The sequence below is a fragment of the Brienomyrus brachyistius genome, chromosome 6 (genome assembly GCF_023856365.1).
Source record: "Brienomyrus brachyistius isolate T26 chromosome 6, BBRACH_0.4, whole genome shotgun sequence".
NCBI lineage: Eukaryota > Metazoa > Chordata > Actinopteri > Osteoglossiformes > Mormyridae > Brienomyrus > Brienomyrus brachyistius.
This window is the reverse complement of record NC_064538.1, coordinates 10,916,720-10,936,257: the sequence shown is the minus strand read 5'-3', so window position 1 is coordinate 10,936,257 and position 19,538 is coordinate 10,916,720. Positions and strand designations below refer to the sequence as shown.

General features: G+C 42.3%; 1 protein-coding gene across 1 annotated transcript; it reads right to left on the bottom strand.

The window, feature by feature from the left end:
• Positions 1-1,499: 1,499 nt before the first annotated feature.
• Positions 1,500-18,710, bottom strand: LOC125745153 (guanine nucleotide-binding protein G(s) subunit alpha-like). Its single transcript, XM_049017697.1, has 12 exons — positions 17,260-18,710; positions 14,353-14,425; positions 13,408-13,462; positions 13,146-13,265; positions 9,411-9,508; positions 7,183-7,237; positions 6,835-6,908; positions 6,685-6,743; positions 6,288-6,408; positions 5,963-6,093; positions 4,887-4,954; positions 1,500-4,776 (listed from the first exon to the last, which is right to left on the bottom strand). The coding sequence occupies exons 1-12, from the start codon at positions 17,393-17,395 to the stop codon at positions 4,630-4,632; spliced, it is 1,137 nt and encodes a 378-aa protein (XP_048873654.1). The 5' UTR covers positions 17,396-18,710; the 3' UTR covers positions 1,500-4,629.
• Between the last annotated feature and the right edge of the window lie 828 nt (positions 18,711-19,538).

Below are 19,538 nucleotides of genomic sequence, written 5' to 3'. Positions count from 1 at the left end.
AAACCCAAAAATGTGCAGGGCTCCTGGACTGGAGTTTGACACCCCTGCCCTAGACTGTAACAATGTGGCCATTTTTTGGGATTTGCCACAACAGAGACAGCAAGTCTTAGTTGTACAAGACTGTGACAGTTTTGTGGAAGCTGTGTTCAGGCATCTATGCTCAATGGCCTCTTGGTCAGCTTTGGGTCACTGTTGCCAGGATCCTGCTTCAGGGTTGGACTCTGAGCCAGACTTTGGTCTGCCACATGACACTTCCACAAAATGTTGTACTTGGGAGAAATTACTGAAAAGAAAACACTGGTGTGTGTTCTATACTCACAGATTGATGAGGCAGTTATTTAGCGATTCCACATCTCCGAGTCATAGGAAAGATGGGTTTTCCAGTGAAATAGGGAATTCAGACAATGACTTGTTCTGAGACCACACCATTGGCCGTTTAAATGCCAGTTACTGGTCAAAGCTTGCCAGTTAGTACAAATCAGTGACTTACACTTTCATTTAGTCTGTGGTCCTCCTTACCCAGAATTACTGCAAAACTGGAGGCTGATTCCCTATAGTTAGCTACTATTGATCAAATAATACTCCCACAAGGCCACACTCAGTGTGCCCTTAAACTAGGCCCAAGGACAGATGCAAGTTATGTTTTTGGTACATGCTGTTTTGGAAATGATGCTTTATCAACAAGTGTTCTTGTCATTTTCCATGGAATACTTATGTTCTATGCCACAACATATATTTAACGAGTCCACTGCAGCAATGTGCAAGGATTAAGTGATTCGAATCAGGTTTGTTCTCTAATAACTTAATATCCAAGTTGTGACATTTTCTTTGGCATTGCCCATCCAAAGAAGGCACTGCTGTGCATTTGCAGCCTTGGGCATTCAGACAAGCCTTTAAGTACTTTGAAGGAGATCCTGGTGATGCTAGTTTGCATGGAGTTTGCCAACTGTCGGATGTCATTTGCTTCCTTAGCGGGTCTGCAGTGAACTGAAACAGTTGAGGTGTTTCTGTGTATTCTGGGTTCATCATAGCTAAGGGTCCATCTGAAGATCCCTGAGCCAAACAAAACGGGGAGCCTGGATCGTGTCTAATGATGGGATGGCAGCACATCACATAAAATGGCCAATGGGAGAACCTGTGGAGAGTCGGCAAACTACCATTCTTAAATGATCTTAATCTTCAAGCAATGGAATTCCCTTGGTTTTCTCCTGGCTTGCAGCAGGTAGAAGAAACGGGTTATGGATCTGAAGAACGTTGGATCAGCAGCTCTCTCAACACGTGGCGCTTCAGATGGACACAGCAGTTACAAGTTACCCCTGTCATGCAAGGCTAAGAACAACCCAAACAGTACTTTCCATTTTTCTTTTTCATCAGCAAAAATGGTGTAAAAACAAGCAATGTTCTGGAATTAAGGTTAAAAATTAATCAGATGCTGAGGATCAATCCCCAGCCGCCATGATCTGTTAGCAGGTGGGGAAAAACAATTCAACAAGCTGTGCTTACTGAAAGGATTTAAGTTATCACTCTATATCTATACATATAGACACCTTTTAAACCATGTACATTATATATATACAATGTAAATGGATTAAAACATACATCCGCAAGTAAACATATATACAAACATACAGGGTTCATACAGACTTTGGTACATGAAATTCAAGCACTTTCCAGGACATTTTCAAGAGCTTGTGTCATCAATACTTAAACCACCCCAACCTCTGTCCAAATGGCTTCACCATGGAATCATTTCAATTATGGCAAATACGTCGTACGGCGAATGTTCTGTCATTTAAAAACCAAGCTTTTTTTTTTTTTTTTTTTTTAAAGAAAATAAAAATAAACTGGAAAAGTACTATTTGGGTAACAGACAAGAAACAGCCCATGTAATCTAAGATATTCACGGTATAGTATGAAGTCACAATAATCACATTTCTTCTCAGTAATCCAGTTGGCCTGTACATGCATGCAGAATGGCTAAGAAAGATGACATTATTAGCTCCGAGTTAAAAGAACTGCAGCTGTTGGTGCAAGGTGTCACGAGAAACCAAGCGTCTCCAAGTGACAACGGACCAGACCGACAGAAACATTACAATTATTATAAAACGGAAACTCCAAAACTGCAACGCAAACAACAGTGGATTAACTGTGCAGAGTATAGAGCAGGAGCTGGGGGCGTCCAGTATCAACCCAAAAAGGGGCTGAAAGAAGTCCTAGAGTTTGGTACTGTGACTGAACGATACTGAACCAACAGTTGTGTTAAGGCTGCATGTAATCATAGTAACTACATGCCACTAAGCATTTTCATTTCTTGGTTGGAGGATGGTTCCCAAAAATAACAACATTCCAACCACAGGGTGTATTTTATCAAAGGGTGGTTTGAGCAGCACAGTAATGAGGTCCGCATCATCACTAAGGTGTCCATTAGAGCAGTTACCTTCATTAAGCCAGCATGAAACAGAAGAAAACATTAAGTGCTGCCAGCTTCGCACAGTATCAGCCGAGGATCCACATGAGCCTGTACCAAGTGAAATTCACGCCGTGTTGGTTATGCTACCTGTGTAGGTCAGACTTCACGGCCTCATCCTGCTTCCGTGGTCTAATGGTCTGGTGTTCTGATGACGGAGATCTTAATTCATTAACACTGACTTTGGGCGTCTAACAACAGAAGCTGGAAAAACATAATGTTACCCAACTATGACAGTGGGCTGTTCATGTTACGCCAGGGGGCTGCAACTCCCCCCCCAGCTCCATCATGCACGCCAGCACCTACATGTGGAACAGGAGATAAGACAGCCAGCATCGCCATGACGGACTCGTGGCGACCTTTCGGCCGGCGTCAATACGACATGTGTGACCAGCACTATAAACTCTGGTAAACAGAAGATGGACAGTAAGGTGTAACAGGACCCTCCGGATGACATAGTGTGGCCCTCCTCAGGGCCCCAGGTGGGCGGCCCCTATTTCATTGTCCCATATTTCAAAGACTTCCAAAGACTTTGAGGACCTGCATGAACCCTGCAGACAAACACACATCCTCACTCTCTCTCACTCACACACACACACGATATATATATACATATATAAATATATATATAAACCAAAAAAGCAAAAAAAAAATGGGGATTTTTTTTTTTTTTTTGGAAACTATGAACAGCACCCCCCATCCATCCTGCCCCACAAAATACACATCACCACCTCCCTCTGAACAGGGGGAGAACATAGTGGCGGGGCGGGGGGCAGGCTGTACAGCGCAGTGAAACATTCCTTACATCTTAGCTCATTATATACATACAATTGTGATCAAGGCACAGGGATCTTCTACAAGTATTTTTTTTGTTTCAATAAAGTTGTACAAAATAATACATTTTAGTCTGTACAAGAGCAGTAGTCCAGCAGTAAAAAAAAAAATATATATATATATATATATAATAATAATAATAATAATAAAGCCTGGCTAGGTCAACAGGAGAAGGGCGGTGATTGGCAATGGGTTTCTATATATAAAGTTTTAAAGTCCTTTTGTGGCTCTCCTCTTCTGTATTTCATTATTACCTTTATTTGTTAATGAAGCTTCCCTCAAAACATAAAAATACAAGGGCCAAGGGCCAGGAATGATGGATGAAGAACACAACAGCGTCACACAGACATTCAATACGAGCACACAACTGGGGAGATGAAGAGAGTCCATCGGTGTCACGGCTTCCATGTGTGTGCGTCTGTATGCACACCTGTGAACGAACACACACACACACACACACACACACACACACACACACACACACACACACACACACACACACACACACACACACACACACACACACACACACACACACACACACACACACACACACACACACACACACACACGAGTGTTCTCCACGTGATATTTTGCACCCGCTTTCGGCCCACTCTGCATTATACGGCAAATTAAAGATGGCAACTCTTGGAAAGGTCAATGAGAGGTCACGTGTTCGTACGACATGCACTTCCACACCCACACGGCCATCCTGAGGCAAACTGTGCTTTACAATCTACTGCTTCTTTTATTGGTTTGATGTCCTCCTTCCTTGCGTCGGGCAGCAGACCGGCCTTGGGCATCCGTAACCGAAGCGGCACGTTGGCCTGGCTCCTCTGGAAGGTCTGCAGGAGCTGCAGTCACCGGGCTCCCCTGGGACCGTGGCCTTACAGATCGAGTGTGCCCAACGCGCGCTAGGAGCTAACGCGGGGGATGCCAGTCACTGAGTGACAAGGGGGACAAAATGGGGAGTTGGCGTCGTCTGTGTGGAATGAAGGCAAAAAGGAAGATAGAGGCGGCAAAGGCGGCGAGCGCATGAGGGCTGGGATGGAGAGCGTGGGCACACTGCTCATCTGTGTCAGATGGAGGACTATTCCGAGCGCAGAACTAAAGTGCAAGGAGATTCAACAGCCTCTCCTCTTCCTGTGGTCAACACTGCCCCCGGAGGGTCGTCAGTCCTGCGTGGCATGATTCTTCCTTAAACGGAGAGAGATGTCTTCACAGAAACACAAAACCAGTGTGGACAGCAGGGGATAGGGGGCGGGGGTTTGGCGGAAGGGCGGAGTCAGTCTAGGGGCGGGGTTCTGGTGTCTGTCCCCCTCTGTCCATCACAAGAGCTCGTACTGCCGCAGGTGCATCCGCTGGATGATGTCCCGGCAGTCGTTGAAGACGCGGCGGATGTTCTCCGTGTCCACGGCGCAGGTGAAGTGCGGGTAGCAGTAATGTCTCCCGTCACCGCTGGCCGTGCTGACCCTCTGAAAGACAGCAGCAGCGGGTCCGTTACCGTCGTATTCGTCTCAAGCCGACATCTAGCGAGTGATTCGGCGCCACTCTGCACACTCCACAGAGCCTCCGAGGAACTTACCAGAAACTCATCTCGAATGAAGTACTTTGCTCTGGTGACCTGTGGGTCTTCTCCGGGTTCCGGCGTCGCTTTGTGGGAAACAGGGACAAACACACACGTTACATGCTGCCAGGTGCATAAGCAACACGCCTCAAAACCAGCCACCAATACAATTACCTCTCAATAGGGGCGTAACGATATACTCATGAGACGAGACAGGATATTGGGTTCACGAGAACGAGACGATATTTTAACAATATTTTAAGAAAATATATTACTTCAAAGACAAAATACATTACTGGAAAGCAGCCTTTTATTTAATTAATTTGAAAGACAAATGCAAAATAATGCAGATGTACGGTGAAATGTGTTAAATAATCACCACCATCATATGCAGTAAAGAACTGAACAAATATCTAGCACCATAAAATATTTCGCCACAAACTCAAATGACAGGCTTCTCTTCTATTTGACTTCTCAATTGAACATAAAATAAAATATAAATAAAATATAAATAACAAACATAAAACATTTTTTTGTGTTTTCTTCACCGATGCAGTGGATTTAAGTACAGAGCTATGATGGTGCTGTGAATGGCTTTGCATAGTAGTAGCATTAGCCACTGTGTACGGCATTATTTTCCTAAAATGCTTACAGATGGTTTGTGTTTTTGTCTGTCACCCTTTCGCCATTTATATTTTCCGCTGGGTACCCAAAATGCTGCCACACGAAAGATCTGAAAGTGTCTGGGGCATCTACTATGGTAATTTCTTCTGACACCGTCATGCTTACAGGACCTGATTTGAAGCGCCTTCGCGAGACCGATTTTCACTCCGACGAGAAATCTCATCATGCTGTAATATCGCAAGATCTCGTTACACCGTAAGTTGCCATAATTTGACTACGGGAAGCTCCCAAAACAGAACAGGATAATAAAACACTTCTATTTCCGACATATGAGGCCTGACCGACATCTGAAGGTTGTCTCCAAGTGTGATTTATAAAATGTGTAGCCATCATAAAACAGATGAAGAAATTCTGCTGTGTGTCAGATATTGTTTGTTTGTGTTACTAAATAAATCAGACGGGACCGTCACCATCATCAGGTATGGTGTAGCGCGCAAATTCTGGGAAGTATTCGTCGATTTTGGATTTCCCAGCCAAAACCTTCTCAGCCAGCAGGTCCTGTTTGTTGAGGAACAGTATGACAGAAATGGTCCGTAGCCACCTAGAAAAAATGAATAAAGACAAACCTTTAATGTCGGGAATAAAGGGTTGATGTGTGCGCTTGAATGTACTTTTGTGCCTGCGTTGTGCGTGTCTGCACAGCCCGGCATGCTACTGCAGGTAATTCTGCATCTCTCTGCGAGTGAGCATTTGTGGGCGTGCATTTCTGGGTGTGCCTCGACGTTTCTGGGCTACCTGTTGTTCCAGATATTCTTGAACAGGTTGAGAGCCTCCTGTAAGCGGTTGGTCTGATTGTCCTCCCGGATAACCATGTTGTAGCTACTGCTGGCCACAACAAAAATAATGGCCGTCACATCTAAAAGGAGAGAGCCATACAAAGACAGAAGAAGTGAGGAATCCCACTGCATTCCTGGGACAAGCATACTGCCGTAGGATTCCAGGAAAGTCCCTGAATCGCTGGTGAAGTCTGGACCAGAACATCCATAAATGGACACAGGTAGACTATAACAAACTGAAGGCATCTCCTACAGCTCACTGTGCACCAAGACATCCACCCGTTACCAGGCAAATATGGCTGCCAACATTTCTATTGTGAACTTGCTTATAAAGGGTATTAGACAATAGATTCTACCATTGAAACACTGGATCCACTTGCGTCGTTCATCTCTCTGTCCCCCCACATCAAACATACTGTAGGGAAAAATAGGCAGAGAGGAACAGAATCAGCCAGCACCATTATAAAAGAACGGCAGGCACCGAACCGGCTCCCTGTTCAACTTACTGGAAATTAACCTTGTCCACCTGGAACCTCGTCTCGAAAATCCCAGAGGTAAGCACTCGACATCGCAGCAGGTCCTGAAACAAACCAGTCACATTATCCTGAGATTCTTCCGTCTGGGGGATAATGGCGGTTAACATAAGATCTTCGCACTTCTGCCATACTGGCTGGATCCAATAATGTTTAACACAGGACACCATTTAAAACAGACATACATCTTTTTCACAAAAACTTATGCAATTAAAATTTGTACCGTATTATCTATCATTTTTTTAAAGTGTTTATTGTTACAGCCCTGAGCTATTGCCCAGCTTCCACAGTCGAAGTCAAAGATGAAGAACAGAACTTCACCTGATCTGTGGGAGTATAGTCGCTCTGCTTTACAATGTCAATCTTGTCTAAAAAGCTGGAACAAAGAAAGGAACAAAATGCAATGTTAGCCTGGCAGCTAAAGTTAGCCTGTTTTTACTTTAGTTAGTTCAACTACATTTAGTTGATTATGCATTTTCTTCATTTAATGTTGCTGGCTTTTATCCATAGTATCCAAAAACAATGAAATGGCCCTACTTCCTCATACCTCCATGGATAGGGCTGTGAATCCCCCAGACTACTGTGTGCACGCATGTGCATGTTCTCCCTGTTGCATTGGTTTCCACTGAATACAGCCCAAATACATGCATGCAGTTGAACCAACATCTCTAAATTACGCATATTGCAGCGTGCACCTCAGCCTTGTGCCCCCGTGTTCCCTAGGAACAGCTTCTGCAGCCACTCTCTGCCACCATGTATTAAGAGATCGGAAGATGGGTGGACAAATGGGTGGATAGTTCAACAGCAACAAATCGTTAAGAAATAAGTTCTTTGTTGCCTTCTAGGTTACAATACTGATATAACCAAAAAAATTCTTACTACTTACTTACTAGTGATACTATAAAAAAAACAAAATAGGGGCAGGTATACCCCAACTAATTTGTACTGCTCCTGACAACCAGTAGGGGTTTTTCCCAACTAAGGAAATAGCCAGTTATCATTTAGCTCGGACAACAACCTAAGCTGTCACACTGGCATGAAGGAGGCATCTTATAGAAGACCCATCTACCTTGTCCGACCTACAAGAATTGCGGTAGAGTGGCTAATAGCAGGAGGCTACAGTGTTTGCCGCAGACTGATTAGCGCTTTTCAAAGTCCCATCAAAGCAATTAACTGGTAGGAGAAGCCGACATTCCACAGGGCCAGCGCCACTGAACTGGACGGTACAAATGCAAAACATCAATGAAGTCTTTTATCGATTGCCAGCTCACAGCTTTAACCAACACGATAAAGTCTAAGGAAGCAGCTCTTTACACATCTCTGCCTCTAAAGTTTTAAAACTTTTCTAGTCGTGAAAGGAATTAAATGAGGCAGTTGCTAATTTTCTAGACTAAAACAAAAGCTACACTTTGAGCGTGGCATACTTTCAGCTAGATAATAAGAATCATACCCTTCTCTTTATAACAAATTACTCACTCTTTGGCTGGGCCAGAACAAGTCAAAACAGCCCAGAATAGCAGAATATAAGTCTTTCCCATTCTACAAATAAATCTCTCAAAATAACTTTGGCAATGTAAAGACTGTAAAGTTGAGAAGCTCCTTGCAGATCCTGCTTAATCTCAAGATACCGATATCCTGTCGGGCTGAATATCTTTCCCAAGTGTCCTTAGATGAGTACAATACTTGCTTCTTTACCCACCAAAGCTCAAACAGGTGCCAGGACCAAGAGTAACAACATTTACCACAGTAAACTGTGACAGATAGCAATCCAAGCCGTCATCTCTGTAGGACTACATAAACGATCTGTTACAAGGGATTTGTAGTTTTTACTGACTGAAAAAGTCCCCCACGTGAGAAAGGAGCAGGAGATGGTACATTTGGACGTTTGTGTTGATGTTCTCACTTTCTATGAGACACACAGATAAATTTTAAATACAAACAATGTATATATAGCTATTTACACAACAGCCAATTTAAATATTTTCTATGAATCCATGGATATTTATATAGTCTTAACTGTACCTATTAATATAAACTTTTTTTTGTTTTACATATGCAAATTTAGAGAGATGGGAATAAAGGCTGGTTTTAGAGAGGGGGAGCACCGTCTGACATTACAGAACAACTTCAAAAATAGCTCCCTGGGCTCCAGCTTGGTTGCTATAGTGACAGAGCCAGAGGCCCCTATAAATAGACCGATGGCCACAAATCTTGCGTGATTGGTGTAGGGGCAAGGCAGGGGGAGGGAAGACAGGAGGGGGGGAAGGGAGGACAGAGGACCTTGACAATGAGCAAACAAATTGTAAACACAAACCAAAATGGAATAAACACAGTACAGCAAGAGGAACATTCCTTACTGCTCTTCGCCGGTACACTGAGGACTTCAAGAATATAAGAAAAAGACATAACACAGTATTTTCAAACTCCCAACCGGGGTGGTGGGGGATTACAAATGGCCCCACGTCGGCTTTCTGTGGTGTCTACATGAACATCTGCGTGCCTTGATCACACCATGCACACATGCAGTCACTATATCCACATGTACTTACTACTGTGCGCAGTCAATGAGCTGATACTCGTTGGACCTCTCGAAGCATGCCCTGACCCCCTCATCCTGCCAGAGCGATTTGGCGTGTTCGTAGAACTCCTTTAGGGAGAGACAAAGATAACAGCCTGCAGACTCTGTTAGAATTCCCTTCAGCCTTGAAAATACTTCTGTGGTTTTTCAGCAGGAAACATCATGCTATCAGTCAAGGATGGCATCTGGTCACACTGTGGCAGATCAGGCACCAGTACAGCCAAATGTTGGGATGAAGTGCAGTGACTGAACATTACAAATACGCGTTACATAGACATTGATGGACCACTAATTCACAAATTTAAAAACCATACCAGTCGAAAAGGAAGCAATGCAAAGCACTAACAAGATCATGTGATTCAAGTTTAAAACATTATGTTCTGTATAAAAGTGCTGGGAAGCTGCACCAAGTCTCGGACGGGCTAGCGTCACATAACGGAACGCTTATATACGAATGTCGCACTGCAATGCAGTCATTAACTTCTCAATCACTGACTCAGCCACTGACTCCTCAATACAGCACCAGTTTAGCTTCTTAGTCGAACAGGTGTGTTTTCCCTGAGGAAATAATGAGAGGAGTGCTGGACAAGGCTGTAAGGCATTGCTCACAGATCATTTAACTGTGCGTACGCCTTCAGCTCAAAACAAAATGGAATGAAGAGAACAAAAAAAATTAATAATCATAATAATAAATTATGGTTAGGCTGGTGCCCAGAAAATTCAGTAAATACTTGAATGGTACTGTACAGTGCAACACAGTCCGAGAGACAAAACTTAAGTGTTGAACTTCAGAATGTCAAAGATAAGAATTAATCACAGTTTTGACTTTAGTGACGGGTATTTACTTATCTTACCTTGTGTTAAGTAGCGACAATCTATTTTACTGAACCCTTTAATCTTCCTGCCTTCTCTAGAAAATTCGCACCCCAATTTATAAAATTTATGTGGAGCACCAGAGAGACAAGAGGGAACAGGGAGAGCAAATTCACACAGACATGGATGGTACTGTACTTCACAAATACCATTCAGGAAAAATAGGGGAATGAAATGTCAAATTCTGCTCTCTATTGGTTTATTCTGGCCAACTTGCCTGTTCTGAGCAGACACCCAACGAAGCAAGTCAACACTTAGCAAATGAACTAGTGGTACGCAATAACCAAGTTGAATAAAGAATATGTCTAGCTGCACTGCTGATGACTCGCCACTAGGTGTAGCTACTGGGCCACCCATCATATGTTGGCAGTTTTATGTGAGCAATGAACAGTGAAGCGTCATACCTCCACCATTACATATTAATCAGTTGTATTTACGTTTTTACACCTGTACAACACAAACCATATACACAAATTTCCATATGCTGTAATTTTTTTTATATGCCATAAGAATTTTATGTGAAATTTTATATACCATAAGAAAGGTTATCCCTTCGCTACCAGAGTTCATTTCTGTACAAGGCTTATAAAGAGTAACACAGTGATCCCCGCTATGTCGCCGTTCAGTTATCGCGCCCCCGCTATGTCACGGAATAAAAATAATAAATAATAATAATTATTACTCATAGGGGCGGCATGGTGGTGCAGTGGTTAGCACTGTTGCCTCACACCTCTGGGACCCGGGTTCGAGTCTCCGCCTGGGTCACATGTGTGCGGAGTTTGCATGTTCTCCCCATGTCGTCGTGGGGTTTCCTCCGGGTACTCCGGTTTCCCCCCACAGTCCAAAAACATGCTGAGGCTAATTGGAGTTGCTAAATTGCCCGTAGGTGTGCATGTGAGAGTGAATGGTGTGTGAGTGTGCCCTGCAATGGGCTGGCCCCTCATCCTGGGTTGTTCCCTGCCTCGTGCCCATTGCTTCCAGTATAGGCTCCGGACCCCCCGCGACCCAGTAGGATAAGCGGTTTGGAAAATGGATGGATGGATGGATTACAAGCACAACACAACAACAAAATACATTTCTGAAATAAAATGATTCCAGTTGTTTCACCAAATGAACTGGATCACTATCAGGGTTAAACATGGTCATAAAATAAATGGATGGACTGTGTGCGTGTGACAGAGAGTGCGTGCGCATATATCCCCATTCATGACATAATCAGAATTGTGTCAGAAGAGCTAGAAGTCATGCAGTAGTCATACACAACATCACCCAAAACAGGACAATCAGGAAACCATCAGGAAACAGGACTGGTGCCAAAAATCCAAAGTCCAGGATCCGTTACCAATGACGTTCCACAAGCCTAAGCACGCCGCGTGGATTCATCTCCCCCTCACTCCAGCAAGAACTTTTCTCCTGCCTTAGTCTGGTAGCACCACTCATGTGGCAGAGTGGATGAGACTCTGGGGCAGTGGGACTCACTGCGCTACAGTAAGACACAAGCTCAGCCCACTGGGACCTTTTTGGCGTATTAACCAAAATCACTGCTAACAAGCAATGTGCTGAAATGACAGACAGACAGACACACCTCTTAGGTTCATTCAGTTAGACGTCCCCAGAGTAGTATACCAGCTAATTGCTGTCCCACAGCTCACACAAGCTCTGGTCTCAAACGGCAATCTTCCAACTACTGTCATTTTTTGCCTATGCTTATATTTCACTCCTTTAATCATATAACCCTGCAGAAAACTTGTGCTACATGATATCGGGGAGCTGAAACAGGGTTAGAAATTTCAGCTTTTTGAACAGGACATTACAATGCTAAAAAAAAAAAAAAACACGTGACCAACATACAATTTTTACTGCTGGGGGGCTACAACCAGCAGTGTACAGAAGCCAGTGGGGAGGCTTCTGTATCTGAATGCCCGCAATTTCCAGTCCTCTTAGGAACCACATCATGCCAGTTACTTTCGTAACACGGAGGCTGATCCTGTGAGCAGTTCATCGATGGGGGGGGGGGGGGGATCTTCAAGCTCTTGCTAAGGAAATGTACAAGACTATATATTACAGTTCAAGACTTTATATGAACTTACAAGAATGCATTTAAGTATGCAAGCTTCGTCGATTTCTGCTTACTACAGAGAGGTCTGTGAGAGTCACACAGAGAGAATCATATCGAGGCAGTTTGCGGAAAGAAACCATACACTTTAGCTATAGAGCTTTAGAAAAACATTGGAAAACTGTGCTAATGCATATTAACCTAACACACCTGGACAACACAAAGGTGCATATTTCATTAACATAAAATATGAATTCCTTATGCATACCTAATAATACAAATATATTCCAATATTCACTTAAAGGCCGATGTCATTGGGACATGGAAATGGGAACAAAGAGGACAATCATGACAAAACCTGAAGTTGAGGCCTGACTTCAGCTTGCAGAAGCCTGAACTTCAGCAACCACCAACCTCCCTCCAAAGTATGGACCTCCCACCTAACAAGTGCCCATTTTTGACCATTACAGCACCCGCCTCTACCACTCCCCCTTCCACTCATCTGGCTGAGCAACTGTATGAAGTAGACTCTTTATACAGTAGTACTTCTGATCCCAGCAGCCTTCAATTAAGCATCACTCCCTTGACCAGCCAAACATCTCTATCAAACATTCCGGGCGATAAAATCACAGCAGAAACAAGTCAGAGCCCATCCTCCTCCAGAGAACCTGGCGAGATTTTTAAGTAATGAGTGGTTCAGGCATGATCTCAAACTTTGGTTCCAGGAACTTCAGGAGCCAGCACCTGTCACCGCCAACGTGCAGGCCTCATACTTACCGGTGGAAATTCAAAGTCCTTTTGACAGGCTATGTTGAGAATATATTGGATTCGGAACTGGTTCTCTGGACAGGCGAGTTGAACTGGTGGTACCAGTGTGTGCATGGCTGCCACAATAGTCTGGGGGGGGAGAGAGAGAGCACAATGTCACGGTTTATACGATTCCAAATGCCAGCTGCCATTGTTAAACCGAGGTGTCATTATCAACCTATGATACATGTTATCTTTCCGCACAAAGGTCAAACAGCATATACCAGCTTACCTCTATAGCTTCTTTTATGTTGTTTTTTATATCTTGAATTTTCTGCTTCTTCTCTCTACAAAGAAAAACAGATATAACTGATATAAAGAAAACTTTATCATAATCACACTGACCATAAGTAACTGCTAACACAGGATAAGCAAATCAAACATGAACTGCTTCATAGAAAACATAGATTTGTGTCTTGTGATGGATTTCCACTGGGTTAAGGTACCTGCTGAGCATTGAATTTTTCCAGGACTGATACCTAATGACAGATTATTTAGATTTAGGAGGCCAGATCGTTTTAGGAGCTCTTGAATGGAAAGATTAATGATGTTAATGTTAAGTTTTGTCAGCTGGTTCATAAACACGCTGGTTGGAAATTTAAGCAAAGTGTCTTAAAAACCAATAATAATCGCCAAATATGCGTTTCTGCTTGAGGTGAAACTGCACGTTAAGCTGATAACAGAATCATTTTTGGGAGGGTTAGACAAGCACTGAATTGAGGCTAGTAAGGGGACATCACAGAGGACAGTGACAGGCACACATCTGCCCCCCACACAGCTACAGGGCCCCAAGGACCCTCCCCAAGACCGATTCAACATCAGCTTAAGGAGACAATTATGCTGAGAACAAATGTAAGATTTTTTATTCTATTTTATAACAATTTATAAATAATCGCCTGTTCAAACAATGTTTTTTTTTTTTTTTTTTTAAATCTACAGAATATAGGATCTTTGCCAATAAAAATAAATCTTACAGAACATTCTGGTTGAAATTCTGGTACATTTTATATACAAAAAATAATGCATAAAAACTTTAACGTGATGCCACTATTCACTTCTGAAGGTAAATATGGCTTTTACACAATCCTGCCAACTGCACGGGTTTCAGTCACCTGAAGTGCAGCAGAGATTAGTCTGACCATACGACTCCTGCCATATCAGGGGTAATAAAGCTTACTCTGCATTGAAGCCGTTCACATGCAGTATCCGCATCTGCTTCACTATGGTGCTCTTCCCAGACTCTCCAGCTCCTAAAGGCACGAGAAGGGGGGGGGGGGGGGGGACATCATTTACAATCACATTGATTCCAGTGAGAATAAATAAAATCTCCATTCCTAAAGCTACACTTTAACTCGGACAGAAATATCACCCCCTTTTCAGCGAAATGGGAAAAATCCCCCATTGTGAAACATTCTTTCAGTGGCTTTACAGGAGGTATTAAACGTGAACTACTAATAAAACAAACAAAAAAATTATAAAGAAAAAAGTTAATAAAAAATACATAGAACTATTCTGCCATATCTAGATAGCCCTTCCAACAGCACTCTAGAAAAGCAGTATTAATAAAACAGTTAACCTAGTATGTAATTCTGACTAGCATGACTACCGTGTTTTTTACTTAACCTCGGTAGATAACACGGTATCAGTTTTAACAAAAATATTATACCCACTAACTATTTGATCTCTAATCCTCTTTCCCCATAAATCACTGGTACAAAACAGGGAAGCAACAACTTTGACTGATAACTGCAGAAAAGTTCCGAATGCCGAGTCAAATGCAAGGCAACACATGAAGAGAGAACTTATTATTTATATAGACAGCCAGGAAAATGGGGCGTTATGGTTTTTAATAGACATCACATTTAACTGGGTTTTAATTGACAAATATGCCAAAACAATCCAACTAATTGCCGAGCAAACAACAACCAAACAAAATTCATGAATATGTTACACCGCCGGCCTTTTCGTACAGACCTATAGAATAAACTTCTAAGCAATGACAATCACTAATACCAAAAGGAAATGATGGGACATAGATTCGGTTCTGGGAAGGTAACAGACGTAGATGCATTTTTGTTTCCATTTGAATAATAATAAATGTTTAAACACTATAAAATGTAACAACACTACCAAGACACGTTTGATATTTTTATTATTTGATATAAAAATAAATTAGGTCACCCAAAAACTATAACCCACTATGAGATCTTTAAAAATGCTACTTTCAATCAATAAACAGAAAATTGCCTTAATGGGAAAAGTTTATATTTGGCCTGTTGACACAATGTGTTACTGTTTCTTTAAAAAAAAAAGAGGCCAATTGGATTTTATTTACTTAGTCTCTTGAGCTGTGGAAACCAAGAACTGGCTGTCGAAACTAATGCATATTGGCAACTGTCTGAATGTTTATATGCAGTATCTGCTGCTTTTCTTCTACTCCTATCTACTACTGTCTTAGCTTTATCAATTTTTGCATAAAAAACAGAAAGGTCTCAAAAAGCTTTAGGCCTCACCTTGTTTCTTGGATACAATGGATTCGATAAGGTGTACCTGAATCATTGACCACTTAACAAAGCGAGCCAGTTGAACTAAGTATTAGTCATCTTAGCAAAGAGCCAAACTGGCTGAACAGCAATGTTGCAGTGATAATACCCAAACTTCCCATCAGAACAGACAGATGAACAGACTGCTTAACTGAATTTCTGTTGGTACTGGGTGTGAGTATAATTAATACGTATGTGTATTAATATATACGGGAGTGGAGCAAGAGTCAAAATATTAAACTAAGCTTCAACATCAAAATATAGCCATTCAATAATGCTTCACCTGCGTTACAAATTTCAAAATATTGGGATTTTGTATCATATCTAACAATATTCGTTGTACTTTCACTTTGTAGGAGAGTGGCTAGGTGGTGTCCCATCGAACATTTCTTCCCAAAGCGATTAATAAAGTATGAAATTTACACACTATTCTTTACTGTAGCGGATCACTTTATGACTGCACAGCCCCCCCTGGAAACCCACTCTGCACACAACAACCTGCTGCCCCAGCAATCCACCTGTATCAACAAAATCTCTGTGCACCGGCCTCAACAATAAGATTTATCAAGAGGAAAGGGGGGGGGAGACGGTGCCCAGGACAGCCTTCAGTGTAGCCTCGATTCATTTTATAAGCTTGTACTGCTATTTCCATACCTTCCCCTCTTTACCATTTATTGAACCAGAATGTAGGAGTATTCTTCACATCCAGATGCAGGACAGCGGTGTCGCGTTCAGGCCTTCACTACATAAACTCGCAGCGCAAACCCCGCCACTGGCATGTCATCAGAAATGTCTAAAGATCTGAACGGAAAGGCCTGCAGAAGCACCGAGGCAACAAGGTAAGCTCTACTAACAAGAAGCTCTTCCTGGTTATTCTACTATGCGAGTTAAGAATTGTGGATAGCATACGTAGTAGATGAACTACCACATACATATTTAGATATATATATATATAAAAATACACCGACAGGTTTATTTAAAAAAAAAAAAAAATAGACCATGCGTCTCCAATAGACGTAATTTAACACCATAATCCTAAATAAAATTGAGTTAATGTTATGGTATGATTTCGAAGCAGTATAAACAAAACCAAAAAAAATGCAAACAAACAAAAAAATAAAAACTTGGGAAGCCACTGTCTTCCAAATTAACCGTTGATATTAAGGGAATAATTCAATAACCAGTCTGCGTGCATATGGATTATATTAGAATCACACACTGCCAATGCCATGTTAACAGGCGCACCTAAGCGAAGAAACATCCTGGAATACTAATTGCGTTTTGTTTTTTCGCCCAAAAGCATACATGTCAGAAATAACCGACTAGAAGATAGTGGAAATCACGCACCATCTTGCAACTATAAGTAGAAGCAGCAATAAAGAAAATAATGAAAGCATGCTTTAGAATAAAAAGACAGACATGGCTAAATATCTCAACAAAAACATAAAATACCGCATTAGTGCGCGTCTGAACATTGCCAGATAGGTATATAAAACCAAGATGGTAACATTTATATGGCAGAGTGCCTTTCAGAAACTTACCGAGGAGTAATAACCTGTGCGTAGCTCGGTATATCTGCTTGTCTTTCTGAAGCTGCTTTTCTATCTTTTTGTTAGCTTCTCTCTGCGCCTTCTCCTCATTCCTCTGGTCTTCGGTCTTATTGCCCAAACAACCCATCTTCCCCTCCCCAAAAGAAAAACTGGTTCAGGGGAGGGGGAAATTTTGGGGAAAATAATAATAAAATAAATAAACAACGAATAAATAAATAAACAATCCCTCGTCTTCGCTTGGTCCACGGAATTAACACCTTGATGGCGATTTCTCAAACATATCGACTGTTGAATACGGTGGCCTACGAAATACTTGACGGCGATTTTTGTTTATACACTGTTTTTTTACTGTGATTTACACATTATTTCCAACAAATCGGTCGGTAAGAGAGGGTGCTAGGACGGTGCTGATGACGACACCCGGGATGCCTTTTTGGGCTCGGTTACTCGTATATTTTTTATTACATATCCTTCAAGCGCACCAACGATAAAGCAAGCTGTGTGTACTTGATCTGTGGTTGGTATCTGCTTTACAGTTCGGCTAACATGGCCATTAAAAAAAGGATCGCAAAGGATCCCGCTCGGATATCGCGGAACCACGACATAAACCCGACGATCGCCGTAGAGAAGCTTTCGATCGCCCGTAAGGCGCACTGGGGTTATTTGTAGGCAGCTGGCTGACTAAAATAAACAGCTCCAGTAGGATCGGCGTATGTTTCTGATCATTTCCTTCCGAACCGTCTTCCTCCACAGAGACTGGAGAGAGAGGGGGCAGAGAGCGAGCGAGAGAAGGGGACGAAAATAATTACCAACAGTAAAATTACCTCCAGGGAATTATTTTGACAGTCGCTAGATCTGCCTATACTTTTCTACATTGACAAATATGATGTCGTATCTACGCCTCCGATGTTAATTGTTACTCCAAGAAAGCATTTAAGATAGATTTGCCCCCTCTTATGGTCCTCCTCTTCTGCGATGGTTGCTGTTCGCTGGATTTCGTCAAAACCCGAAAGGCCCCTCCGCTATCTTTCCCGTCTGTCGCCGTATTCTGTGTCGCTCCTCGCATTCGCGAAGCTCCCGGCAGGCGGACGCCAGTTCCTTGTGTCGCCCGTGGTTTTGATTTCCTCGATCTGCGGGGAAAAGGTATTTACGAGCAGCCCTCGGTGTTTTCCTGCTTCTTGCAGGTAGAGCCTGCTGTCAGTCTCAGCTCTATATTCATTTTGAATTCGAATGGCAGATATTCAAGTGCATGTAGGCTTATGAATATATGGCGGATCACGGAACAAACTCCAGGCTGACTGCGATCGTTTCAATTGCAGACGGCGTAGGGATATTGGAGAACAAACGCGTCTCTTTTGGCCATTTCGCGTCTTTCGCCCCTTTTCTTCGGGAATTGTACATTGAAAAAGACGGCGTTGGAGGGATGGGGTGGGGCAAACGGCTCCCGTGGAACCCTGGGAACTAGCAGCGTCGAGTCACGTGACTGCCGCAAACGTCACCATTTTGCAATTCTGCGGAGAAAGGGCGCTTCTCTCGAAACAAGGGATGACTGAAATCTCACTTTAGTTCAACTTCTTCTGTTAAATACAATTATAGCATAAACATATTTGTTGTTTTAAGAGAATGGGTGTGTTTGCTGACATTGTCGTACAGCTGACAGCCTCCTCATGTTCCTATTATCGGGTCGGGATTTTTTCCCCACAAAGATCGTTTAATTGGGGTTTCTAAATCTAAATTTATGGGGAACCTTATGCTGCCAGGGATCCTGGTACTTGGATGAGCTCTCTTCCTAGATCCTTTATGAAATGGGGCTTAAAGTTTAGTGAACCAAAAGCATGGTAACAAAAAGGTGGGTGACTCAAAACTGTAATCATTTTAACACCCAGCTTTTAAATCAGATTTCAGCACTACCATGGATTCTGCATTTTCCTAAAAAGAATAAAAATATATCTTTGAGCCTAAAGTCTTTATTTTGTGCCTTTATTGATATTTTAATTCTCTATCTTAAATGCTTTAATACCAACAAATGTACTTTATAATCAGGGATGGACATAACGGATAAGCAAGTACGCATTCACCTTTAAAACCATATGTGCGACAATCGGTCTTTTGTAAAAGCGGAAATGCGTATTTATTTTTTGTGCATTTGCGATGCTATGATAAGAAAATGCCTTGTATTTAAACCTGTATACAGCAAATTAAGTAGAGCTGGCATATAAAGCTTAAAAGGCATATTTTGTTTTCATGACGCAAATGAACATTAAATAAGT